Source organism: Cynoglossus semilaevis, chromosome W (genome assembly GCF_000523025.1).
Source record: "Cynoglossus semilaevis isolate Cse_v1.0 chromosome W, Cse_v1.0, whole genome shotgun sequence".
NCBI lineage: Eukaryota > Metazoa > Chordata > Actinopteri > Pleuronectiformes > Cynoglossidae > Cynoglossus > Cynoglossus semilaevis.
The window spans coordinates 9,288,257-9,301,353 of NC_024327.1; the positions used below are offsets into that span (position 1 = coordinate 9,288,257).

General features: G+C 37.9%; 1 protein-coding gene and 1 pseudogene across 2 annotated transcripts in view; one reads left to right on the forward strand and one right to left on the reverse strand.

Moving 5' to 3' along the window:
- LOC103397124 (serine/threonine-protein kinase A-Raf-like) overlaps positions 1–7,474 on the reverse strand; it is a 22,400-nt gene extending 14,926 nt beyond the window's left edge. The window contains exons 1-14 of one of the 2 annotated variants that reach the window (XM_008335360.3): positions 7,416–7,474; positions 5,706–5,910; positions 5,064–5,167; positions 4,505–4,607; positions 4,256–4,410; positions 3,817–3,915; positions 3,596–3,710; positions 3,406–3,433; positions 3,211–3,326; positions 2,922–3,124; positions 2,497–2,673; positions 1,421–1,467; positions 1,156–1,274; positions 784–915 (exon numbers count right to left, since the gene is read on the reverse strand). In XM_008335360.3, coding sequence (XP_008333582.1) covers positions 784–915; positions 1,156–1,274; positions 1,421–1,467; positions 2,497–2,673; positions 2,922–3,124; positions 3,211–3,326; positions 3,406–3,433; positions 3,596–3,710; positions 3,817–3,915; positions 4,256–4,410; positions 4,505–4,607; positions 5,064–5,167; positions 5,706–5,816 — 1,509 coding nt within the window. In that variant the 5' untranslated portion in view covers positions 5,817–5,910; positions 7,416–7,474. Of the gene's footprint in view, positions 1–783; positions 916–1,155; positions 1,275–1,420; positions 1,468–2,496; positions 2,674–2,921; positions 3,125–3,210; positions 3,327–3,405; positions 3,434–3,565; positions 3,711–3,816; positions 3,916–4,255; positions 4,411–4,504; positions 4,608–5,063; positions 5,168–5,705; positions 5,911–7,415 lie in introns of both variants that reach the window. The other variant, XM_008335359.3, reaches the window with a different exon arrangement.
- A 1,555-nt stretch (positions 7,475–9,029) lies between these two features.
- The window catches only part of LOC103397125 (U5 small nuclear ribonucleoprotein 200 kDa helicase-like), an 11,440-nt pseudogene continuing 7,372 nt past the window's right edge, over positions 9,030–13,097 (forward strand).

Below are 13,097 nucleotides of genomic sequence, written 5' to 3' on the forward strand. Positions count from 1 at the left end.
TTTGTTCCAATCTTACTGCTTCTGTGCTACATCTTACTGAATTTGTTAAAAATGATCCTGAAAACCATGATTATGCAAAATCGCATGGCATCAGACTTCCTTCTAGCAGAGAAGGGAGAGGTCTGTGCCCTTGTTGGTGATTATTGTTGTACATTTATTCCTGATTCGACTGGTGAAATGCAAGCTTTACAGGAACATCTCCAATCACAAAAAGATGATTCACATTGGGCTTGGGACAAAAATCTGCTTTCCTGGCTCACTTCCAGTTCCTGGTGGAGTATCCTTTTAAAATTACTTATGCCTGTTATGATTGTTTTTATTTTGCTTTGTTTGATTTCAACTTGTGTAATACCGTGCATTAGGTCAATGATTGCTAAAATGGTATCTACTAGACTAATGTATGTGCATGCCTTGTACCAACAAACTTATTCTCTCATTCCAACTGCCCCACTAATTGACGAGAACACCTCAGCTGTTTGAAGTGTTCAACTGTGCTATAGTTCCGAAATGATGTCTGTGTAGAAAATCTAATTGAAGTTGTACATGACTGATAATGAGAAGTTGTTCTATTTCACAGTTTAAATTGATATGTAAAACAGCTGTTAAGATGTTGTAAATACATTTATTCAATCTTAACAATATATTCATTGTATTAAGTTTCCATATCAGTTTATACTGTTATTGAACAAACTGGGGTATGAACTAACAGCATATTTTACAGTCCTATATAACAGAAAAAGTTTCCTGACAGAAAGAGAGAGAGAATATAGAGTGTGATATCACCTGATCTCTGTTGTTAATATTGAAGTAAGGCAGTGTCCCTGACATCAACTCAAACAGCACTATCCCATAGCCGTACACATCTGACTGGAAAGTGTAGGGGTTACTGTCCTGCATCCGGATCACCTCTGGGGCCTTCAGAGAAAAAATAAAAAACAGAAAGGACTTTGACATTTTTTTTCATCTTCTTAAGATTTCATCTTCTTGAGATAGTCATTCATCTGGAAGCAGCAGCTGTTGTAACAACTATTTTCACTGATAGTCCTTCTTGAATAACAAAACATGTCACTTTCTTTACAAAACTAAACCAAAATATCAGTCAAAAGAAGTCCTTTTTTAATCAACGTGACCACGTTCAGAGAAAGATCTACTCACCATCCAGAGGATGGAACCACTTGGTTGCTCCACCTGTTGAGAACCGCTCCACCGAGACTTCACTGTGGCTAAGCCAAAGTCACCGATCTTTACAGTCCAGCCTTCATGGAGGAAAATGTCTGAAGACAAAGCTCAGAAACTCTTTATTCGTATGGGTGCAACAAAGAAGTTAAAACTTCCTCCTCCTTTGATTACAGTGTGGTGAAAGAGGAGGACGATAAGAAAAGTGACTGAAGACTGATAGACAATGAAGATAAAAGGATACTATTGGATTTCAGATCTCGGTGAATGATGTTCTTGGCATGAAGATAACTGAAAGTACAAGAAAAAAACTGTCAATGTGATGTTAATCAATGAAAATGGAAACTGTGCAACATGAGTCCAAAATGAACTTTTTAAGGCCAGCAACTTTCACACATGCTCTCTAACACCAATTGGTTGTTGATATTTTGGTTAAACACATGCTATTGTGTTGGTACTTTATAGTAATACAATAAAAAAAACCCCACAAAGACACACAGGTCTATTCTCTGCACAATGTCTGAGATGATTGCATCTGAACTTATATTTTAGTCACTCACTAACAAACTAAAATGAGGTGGAACAAATATATTCATGTTTCCTTGTATTGAAATTTTGATATTGGTATACAATACCAAAAAACACACTTTAACCACTGACAGTCAAAGATAGTTTCTTTTAATAAAGGCCGTTTCAAAGGCTACTTTATGACTACCAATACTGGAGCGACAGCAATGACTAGGTCTTTAGTTTAGACGCATCCAAATGTCCCAGAGTTAAAAAATTCTTCTTCTCTTTTCTCCGGCCTCTCTGTAACCTTTCAACCAAGTCAACCGTGCCCAACGTCACACAATAACCACAATGACAGATGCCAGTCTTCTTCTGACTGAATTTTGTTGCGCCAGGTCTGTGTGAACGGTGCAAGATTGCTGCAAGGCTCCATAGTTGTATAACAGCCGTGTAAACATGGTCAAAGTGTATTAACTGTAAGCTGCTTTGGATAAAAGTGTCTGCTATATGTAATGTAATGTAATGTCCCACCCATCAATTTTCATCCGCTTCGTTACCGGGTCACCGGGTCACAGGAGCAGCAGTCTCCACGACCACCACCCAAATCACACTGCATCGTACCAACCACCCTGAACATTTCTGCGGGTGGTGAGTCCACTGGAAGGGACCAACTGCCCTAACCGGGATTCGAACTTGCACAGAAGGTGAACCCTGGGATTCCACACCAATGACAGATACATTGCCTCTGGGCCAAAGTGCCACTTAATGTAATGTAATAATGAGCAAATAAAATATAACAGCAGCTCTTACTCCATGCCCTGTGCTGTCTGTCTGGCCACATCGATGCGTGTCATTGTGTCAAACTTGGTCTCTTTAACGTGCAGGTGGCGGTACAGACTACTGCCTTCACACCACTGTGTAATGATGGCGAAGTTGGGCTTAGTCATGTAGCCCATAAATAGCAGGATGTTGGCGTGACGGGTCTTCCTGTAAAAGAAATGATAGACATTTGTTTCTTTTTTTCAGGTTCTTTTTGTTAGATACATCCATTTGTGGCTGGTGTCTTTCACTGCCACACAACACTGTAAATAATTCTGCATCTTTGTTTCAAGACAACAAAATTAAGACATTTAAACATATCATTAAACATTTTAAGGTCAAATCCTTCTATTAAACAAGCATTTATTTGGTTTATTTTTGAAAGTTATAATGTTTCAAAAAGTACCACCACTAACCTTAAAACCTGCATCTCATTTTTGAAGGCCTGTAACTGCTCAGGTGTTGGCTCTGTCACCTTAAGGATCTTAATGGCAACATCACCGTGCCACTTCCCCTTATAGACAGTTCCGAAGGATCCAGCGCCAATCCTCTTCAGAATGGTGACCTCTCGAGAGTGGACCTCCCAGTAGTAACTGGAGTCCCTGTAGCCTCCTCGGTGCTAAAACAAAACAATCTGATTACTGACCTTATTTTAGAAAATAAACAAACAAAAACAGGAATGTGAGTTTGGGGATTTTTACCCACCACTTTTTTTTTGTCATCAGATGAAGACGGCTTCCTTTCCTTGTGTTCAGAAGGTGACTTTGGTGGCTTTCTACCTAGTGAGCTGCGAAAAGGGGGGGTGGTAGAGAGTTGAGGACCTGTGGGGAAGTCAAAAGTTTAAAAACAGGTAGAATTTTAAAAAAAGGAGAAAATAAATATTTTATTTTATTTTCATACCTGTTGTGTTGTTAAATTTTAGTGCGTCCTACGAGAAAGAAAAAAGTATTTTGTTAACATTGTTGATGTTTTGAACACGTTGTTTACAATTATTTCTACAATGAATTTTGCTTCAATAAACATATTTTGAAGTGACCACTGACACTACACTCTATCTGACCTCTATGATGCTGGCACCAGCTGGACTCACTGTGCTGACCATGTGAACATTTGGAGTGGATGTGGACCGATGTCTCTGTAATGACTGACCGTCTCCAGCAGGGATGGGGAAGTGAAAGGCTGATGTGGGTGACAGAAGGTCCATTCTAGGAAATAAATATTAATTTGTTAATTTAATTTTCTGAAAATCATACAACATTGAAAAAAGAACATGCAAGTATCTATTTGATTATTTGTAGTGTTAAAACTTACTCAGCAGGCTCTAGGGTTAAGGCTAGGCTGCTGTTTGATGGGGAATTTTCTGGCAACAGTATTTGTGGGTATTCACCTGTGCAGAGATTAGAATCACATCTACAAAAAACAAAATGAAAATTAATCAGAATGAAGAGATCAAGCACACAGTTCAGTACAGCATGTATTCATAAATTGTAATCTTGTCTGTATTTTGGATTAAGGAGTGGCTGAAGCATTTTTGCCATGATTTTAGTGACCTTGAAAGCTTTAAGAGAAGCTTAATCTTAAAGAGAAAAAAAAGCACACACTGCTGGTACTAATATACATTTTCACCATGTTGATTATTAACATACTACACCACAGCATGCAGAACACTGATCTGTTGCCTAGCACAAGCAGGATCCAGTGATCCACACAGGATACACCCAGTTCCTTAAGATTTCTGTTACTAACTCACCGTTTGCTCACAGTATCCATGTCAACGCACACAGTGGGGACTTTACTACTACAGTGCTGGTGAAACTTGTAGCCACACGTCTGACATCTGAAGCCATTAAAAAGAAACTTGTGGCAAAAATCACAGTAAGCTAGCTTGAAGAAGGTTTTACGTACCTGTGCAATGTAAGAGGAGATTATTTATTTTCAAATTTAAATCAAAGTCATACAACAATCAATGTGCCTTGTGTTCTGTAAGGGCTTTACTTACAAAATTGTGCATGGTGAGAGGAATATCATCCAGGACCTCGACTATGAGCTCTTCTCCAACCAGAGGAGTGATGTCTGTTTCCCAGTCTGTCAATCTCTTACGACTAAACATATAAGGACACAAAAAATACGGAGATGAACAGTTAAGACCACCATGGTTATTACATGTAGAAACTACACATGTAAATATTATTACAAATAAAAGTTAAGAACGACTGAAAAGATTGAAGCTGTCCAAAACATTCTAAAATTATTTCAAGACAGAAGGAAAGAAATACAGTTAGACAACTAAAAAAAAGCCATCCAAAAGATAAAAGCAGCATAAGATGAGCAGTGATGAGTCACTTGGTTGCTTCCATGTACTGAGCCTTGATGTCAATACTGCTACACATACATATACTCTCTTATAAAAAGGAAGTCATTTATAAAATATTTAAAGCCACTGTCAAGACAATCAACATACCCCAGAAGTGATGGAAGGTGTTGGCAGAAATTAAAACTCCAAAGGTTACAATAGAAATACATAAATAACATATAAACAAAAGAAAAAAAAATCTCACCCTTCTAAAAGACGGTAGACAGCACAGCAGTCCTGGCTCAGGCCTCTGACTTTAAGAGCTTTGTCCAGACTCTCACTAACTGTCTGTCCCTGACGAACATTCACCTACAACAAGAATTGTCAAAGTCAATGTAAATTTTGGATTTGAGTGAAAGGTGATGTAAATATACACTGTACTCTGTAGGCCTACAGACATAAGAAACAAAGGTCCTTTGCTTTGTTTCAGTAGGGGACAAGCAGTAATTGTATAGAAGCTTTGTTTTTTGTTGCTCAAGCTCCTCTTTTTTCCCCAAAAACTCACTCTTACTGGCAGCAATATTAGCAAATCAACTTTGATCAGCAATAAAAATGGTATTCCATTTTATTTGCACAGCCTGAGAAAAGCTGTTATTTTTAAGAATAGTGTCCAGTGTCACAGATGGCAGACAAACTGTGACACTGGACACTAACTGTTGATTGACTCCATCATTCATGTGCTGAGAAGGATTTCAAATTGTGGTGTGAGTGATTACACTTTCAACCCACACTTCTGGCAAATCTTATCCTTCACTAAATTCTCCGTTTGAACTTAACACTTTTATATTTCTTAGTGTACTGTAAAGCATTACATTTTAAAAAAAAAATTAAAAACTAAGGGTCTCACCACTGTTCTCTGTTTGTTAGGGAGGTAGACTCTAATGGTGCCTCCACCTCGAGGTACATCCTCTGGACTGGTCTCCCCCGAGGAGGAGTAACAGGAGGAAGTGGATGACATAGTGGAAAAAGTACTGCTAGTAGTTGTGATGCTGCTAACTGAAGACAGCTTCTTGCAAAACTGGACTCAAAAGAGTAGCCTCTTTACTTTAAACCTGAAACATTATAGACACAATTTAGTAATATGTTTTCTCTCATTTAACTTGAAATGGCTAATTGACATTTAAAAAAAAAAAAAAATCTGCCAGGGGCTTCTTTTTAAAGGCAGACAGTAACACATTACACAGAGCAGCAGACAAACACAGCAAGAGATAACGCATAATATTCTGTAATATAAGTTGAATAGGAAAGAAACACACAAGACTAAAATTGGGTTAAAACTGTGTTAGTTGTTTAAAAATGTATTTAAATAATCCATAATAAGACACTAACTCTCTAATTGAAAGGTTGCACAGTCAGTTCTAAGCTGATTAAAACTTTTCTCCAAAAAAAGAACAGACTTGGTGGAAATCTATTACAAATCTAGTATGTTTTGTAATATATAACATAATAATGATTCAATACAAAATGAGAGAAAAAACACTGCATGTTGATAAATCTAGTGGATACTGAAATACTGGTCTTGTATTTTATAAAACTACAAATTGTACCTACTGAAATATTTGTAAACTCACTTTAAATGGTTTATAGTCAACCAAGTCGGGCTAGTATAAAATTATAAAGCAACAAATGAAATGAAGGCACACCAAATGATGGACAAAATTTGATATATCTTGTCAGAATATTATTTGGGTGTAGATTCAGCCTAAACATATAAGAAATTGGCATTTGGGTAACTTTAAAATAAAATATTCAAATGAGATACAGTAGGTTAAAAAAGGTGAAACGTAAAGTTATCCTATTACTTCATAAAAGGTGACCTAAAGTATAAGAAATAACTAAAGGTAAGTCAGAATAGGTGTTTGCAAAAAGTGGTTTTACCTGGATGCTAAAAGTAAATGTGGCCAAACAGCTATGATAAAACAGAAAAAGCTACAAGTTTAACAGCTCAATTGTCAACATTACCAATGAACTTTAATAAAAAGGCAGCAACTATGATAATGACTGCAGTGAAGTTAACCTAAACGAGGTTAGCCAGAGATTTGCCTGAAATGGGATTATGCTAAAATACCTAAAAATAAAAAAAATCTTTATAGTTTTCGAAGGGGGGTGATTACAATGAACACTTAAAACATTTAAAAGTCAGGAGCATGTATGAGATTACACAAAAGTGATTTGAAGTTATCAGTCTAAAAGTTATTAAAGCGTTTGATGCTAGCAGGCTAGTTAGCACAGCTGGCTAGGTGCTGCAGGCTAACTAACAAACAAACACACGTAGACAGACTTATGCATGCTCCGAATATATACATTACATGTTATCACGCACAGCGAGAACACTTAAATGCTGTCATTAGAGGTAGCGCGAGCTGGTTATTGCGCCGCGATGTCGCTTTCTGTACTTTTACAATTAAAAACAGTCCGACTCGTTTACATATACATGAATAGAGAAACTCCATGCAGACTCCAACCTCTAAAAGTTTGACAATTACATAATTTGTATACATTAAATCAATATTTTTGCATGTTTTGTTTTAAATTCCATTCTGCATCTGATGTTTACCTGTTTCAGCCATCTTGACTCTTTTCAATCTGATAGTGATGTGTCGTTCGCGAGTGATTCGTTCAAAATGAACGAATCTTTCATATGATTCGGGAGTCACGAGTCACAAATCTTTCATATGACTCGGGAATCAGGAAACAGGTAAAACTAAATTATAGATGCAGAATGGAATTTAAAACAAAACAAAAATATTGATTTAATGTATACAAATATTGAACTCACGAATCACTCACTGCGAACTAATAACACTGCGAACTAATCACTCACTGCGAACTAATCACTTACTGCGAATAAATCACTCTCTGCGAACTAATCTTTCACTGTGAACTAATCTTTCACTACAAACGAATTACTCTCTGCAAACTAATTTGTGATTGTGAACTAATCTTTCACAACGAACGAATTACTCTGCAAACTAATCTTTCACTGTGAACTAATCTTTCACTACAAACGAATTACTCTCTGCAAACTAATTTGTGATTGTGAACTAATCTTTCACAACGAACGAATTACTCTGCAAACTAATCTTTCACTGTGAACTAATCTTTCACTACAAACGAATTACTCTCTGCAAACTAATTTGTGATTGTGAACTAATCTTTCACAACGAACGAATTACTCTGCAAACTAATCTTTCACTGTGAACTAATCTTTCACTACAAACGAATTACTCTCTGCAAACTAATTTGTGATTGTGAACTAATCTTTCACAACGAACGAATTACTCTGCAAACTAATCTTTCACTGTGAACTAATCTTTCAGTGATTAGTTCACAGCAAAAGATTAGTTCACGGCGAAAGATTAGTTCACAGAGAATGATCCGTTCACAGCAAAAGATTAGTTCACGGCAAAAGATTAGTTCACGGCGAATGATTAGTTCACGGCGAATGATTAGTTCACGGCGAATGATTAGTTCACGGCGAATGATTAGTTCACGGCGAATGATTAGTTCACGGCGAATGATTAGTTCACGGCGAATGATTAGTTCACGGCGAATGATTAGTTCACGGCGAATGATTAGTTCACGGCGAATGATTAGTTCACGGTAGTGATGTGTCGTTCGCAAATGATTCGTTCAAAATGAACGAATCTTTCATATGACTCGTGACTCCCGAGTCATATGAAAGATTCGTGACTCGTGACTACCGAGTCATATTAAATATTTGTTTATGTTGAACTCACGAATCACTCACAAATCACGCGGCTTGTGGTTTGCTATGCCATTGTAACGTTGGGGGAACGCGTGTTACCTGTGTTTGAACTTCTGACTAAACTAAGAGTAGTTTTTTCGCGGCTATTTTAATTCTACTGTAATGTGTTATTCGTTCTTATAGTCACACTGTTTGCAGACAATTCTACAACTATTAGCGGTGGAATTCTAAAGAATAAAGAAAGCTAAAGGTCGAAAGCAGCGGCAACATGGCGGACATTACTGCTCGGAGTCTGCAGTATGAATATAAAGCGGTGAGCATATAATTCGATCATAAAACTTCTAAATGTTACCCAACACGATTAAAATGTTATGTTGATGACATGCCGACTTTTCAGTAAGTGTTTCGGTTAGGGATTATGTCCTATTTCTGTTACGACTAAAGCCAGTTTAACCGCTTGCTAGCCAGGTAGCTTGGCCTGCTTAATGACTCGGAAGGTGTAAACAAACGTACAACATTAGACATACAACATAAGATAGCTATAGTAGGTAAACGTAACTTTCGTTTTTTTAACCCTGTTGTAGTTTGTACATCAGCACAGGTTGATGGACGCTAATTCACCATTGTTGTATTTTTTGTATTGTCATTAGTTGACATATATTTGAAAGCATAGCTCAATTTAATAATATTTCGTTTATTTATTTATTTGAATTCGAAACTGTTGCAATCCTTATTAAATAAAACAAATGGAATGGAAGAGTTATAAATTCCCAGAATAATACTGTTTTATCACATAAATAATGTATGAGGCAATCTTGCTTTCTGTGTGGGCTATGTTGACATACTGATAATGGAAGCTCACAGAAAGTTGCAGTGTAATGCCTTGTCAGTAAACCTCAGCAGTTGATGTTCTCAACCTCATTCATATTTAGACACAATGAGGCAGTTTAGGAGAGCAACACTGAACAAGCTTGTTGGCAAGTTTTTAATTCAGTTTTGTTTTTTGTTTTTTTGTAGAACTCAAATCTTGTGCTACAAGCTGATCGCTCTTTGATTCACCGTACACGGCGAGATGAACCCACTGGAGAGGTGCTGTCGCTGGTGGGGAAGCTGGAGGGTACAAAAATGGGCGACAAGGCTCAGAGAACCAAACCTCAGAAACTGGAGGAGAGATGAGCCAAGTGAGTAGTAATTTGTCTGCTAAATGTTACTGTAGGTTGAGTTTAAATCCATGTTGTTCTTCTTTACTACATTCAGTTAAGTCCACTTGACACCAATTTAGTTTAAGGGTAATTGTGACATGTGGCTTAATTCAGATTATTTCAGTTTTACTAATTACCTTTCCAGAAAGAGCAGCGGCATTGAGAACATGATGATGTTTCTGTATGATTGTAACAATTGATTTTATATTACCTAATTTATGTTGTATATCGTGCACATTACTTTGATTGATATGAGCCATAATAACTTTTTGCTTTGTTTGTTGCTGCTTATATAGGAGACGAAAGAGAGATGAGGACGGACATGACATCAACAAGATGAAGGGTTTTACCCTCCTTTCTGAAGGCATTGATGAAATGGTGGGCATCGTGTACAAGCCTAAAACCAAAGAAACCAGAGAGACTTATGAGGTGCTGCTGAGCTTCATCCACGCTGCTCTAGGAGATCAGGTCAGTGATTTAAAAACGACAGCTATTTTTCTGACATGATATTTAACTTGTGTTATTGTATAATTGACAACAGCCATGTGACATCCTTTGTGGAGCAGCAGATGAAGTGTTAGCAGTGTTAAAAAATGATAAGATGAGGGATAAAGAGATGTGACGAGAAGTGGAGCAGCTGCTGGGGCCTGCCGATGACACACGGAACCATGTTCTGGTCCATCTGGGCAAGAAAATCACTGACTATGGAGGAGACAAGGATTAACAGAATATGGGTGAATGCATTTGTGTGCTGGATGTGATTCAAATTTAATAATACATTTTATTTCATAGGCGCCTTTCTGTCACCCAAGGACACCTTACAGTGAATACAAAGATAACAACACAGCATTTAAAAAAAACAGATGAGTTTTAAGTGCAGACTTGAATTGTGGGAGTGAATTGATGTTCCTCAAGATGGGGGGTAGAGAGTTCCAAAGCTGGGGAGCAGAGCGACTGAAAGCTCTGTACCCCATGGTGGTGAGACGGGCGGAGGGGACAGTCAGATGAATGGAGGAGGACGATCTGAGGAAACGGGAGGGAACAGTGACATAAAGAAGATCTGAGATGTATGGTGGAGCAGAGTTGTGGATGGCTTTGAATGTGAGCAGAAGGTTCGTAGTAGTAGTTAATACGGAACTTGATCGGGAGCCAATGAAGCTGTTGCAGGACACGAGTGATGTCGTGGATGGAAGGGGTTCTAGTAATGATGCGGGCGGCTGAGTTCTGGACCAGTTGGTGCTAATGAAGAGACTTGTGGGTGAGACCAAAGAGGAGGGAGTTGCAATAGTCAAACCGGGAGGTGACAAGGCTGTGAACCAGGATGGAAGTGGTATGGGGAGTGAGGGAGGGGCGGAGGCGGTTGATATTGCGTAAGTGGAAATAGGTGGATCGGGTGACGTTGTTGATATGAGATTGAAAAGAAACTGTGTTGTCGAGAGTGACACCCAGACTCTTAATATTTTAAGAAAATTTGAGGTGAACCAGTATTTTATTTTTAAGTCAAGCAGTCTAAAAGAGAAGAGGGCAGGAGGTTGGAATCAGGTTTGCTGGCTGGTTAGAGCTGGGTGTCATCGGCGTAGCAGTGGAAGTTTATGGAGTGTTTGAGGAAGATATTACCAATTTGTAGTTTATGCCACACAGTAGTATATTTAGAACTTTTTGCTGAAATTCGCACCTTCCCCTTTATTTCCACAGATGACAACATTGATGAAACTTACGGTGTAAACGTTCAGTTTGGATCTGATGAAGAGGTGAGGATGATCATTTATTTTTGCCCTTTCTCACAAACTTCTAAAACTGATATTGGATCTGGTGTGTTATTTAAATGTTCTTTTTTCAAACAACATTTTGTGTAACATCTGTTGCATTGGTCATCATTGTTTTATTGTCATAGAAAGGAGATGAAGACAAGTATGGTGAAGTACGGGAAGAACACTCGGATGAAGACAGTGAAGGAGAAGAGGCTGATGTGGGCAGCACCCTTACGGCTAATGTAAGTGTAGCATCAATGTTCTTTTGGTCATACCATGCTATTTATACATTCTTTAAATGTATATATAGTAAAGTAAACGGACAAATCTATGTTTTTTTGTAGCTTGGTGCTGCAGGAGACGTAATGACAGTGAAGAAAAAGGACCTTCATCCTCGAGACATTGATGCCTTCTGGCTTCAGCGTCAGCTCAGTCGTTTCTATGATGATGCCATTGTCTCACAGAAGAAAGCAGATGAAGTTCTCGAAATTCTTAAGGTATCATTTAACTTTTTATATGTATTTCTGCCTTTTATTGCATGAATCAATTTTTCACATAACCTGTGTCAGAACAACATCTCAGTCTTTTAAATTATGAGTGTTTGAAAATAGTCATGTCATTTATAAATCACTTGTTCTGCACCTGCGTAGATTGAACGAAGTTATACAAGGAGGCCTGAATCAGAAATTAATCAAAACATGTAAAATTATCTGTTTACAAAATAGCCTAGTGCTAAACACTGAAAGATACTTGCCATATTTTGATCCGGGTCACGGCACCAGTTGAAAGATTCTTGCTGTGCAAGGTGTCTTCAGGCAAGGAATGGAAACAGCCGGTAGATGGTCGATTCGTTTTAATAACAAAAACGTTTAATAACAAAAACAAAACAGGTCCAACAATAAAGCAAAATAAAACGACTGGAGATGTATTCAAGGAAATCTTGTACAACAGTTGTTAAAACGCAAATCCTCTCAAGAATAACTTTCTAAGAATAAATTCTCAAGAATAACTTCTAATGCAGCATCAGTAATGTGCACTTTTATACCTGTGTGAGGGGAGTGGTTTTCGACTTCCTGGGTGTGTGTTTAATTGTTGTAGGCCAATGGAAGAGAGAGAGGTTGGGCCTCTTGTGGCCAATCATATTATTGTTATTGTATCATGGTTGTGCTTGCAGTCACCACTATGTGCTGCTCCATGATTCAGCAGTGTTGGAAGACATTTTATGAACCTTTTGTTGCTGAGCGGGGTGTTAATGCAAGGGAAGTGGACAGAGCCATAAGGTCCAGCAAACAACTGGGGGTTATGTTGATCAAAGGGAGTGGATGAATCATTGATTCCCTGTAAAGATATAAATCAGGAGTCTTCGTTTTGGAAACAACAGTGAGTTGTAGATTCTATACCTGGGAAAACCTTTGTAGTGTATATCTGTGTCTTATCAGCTTCTTGCTTTACTGACAAGATGCCTGATGGGTGGAGGAAAAGTGTTCTGGTGCTAATTTATAAGAAGGTTGATGTACAGAGTTGTAACAACTACAGGGGGCTAAAGTTGATGAGTCATACAATGAAGATTTGGGAAA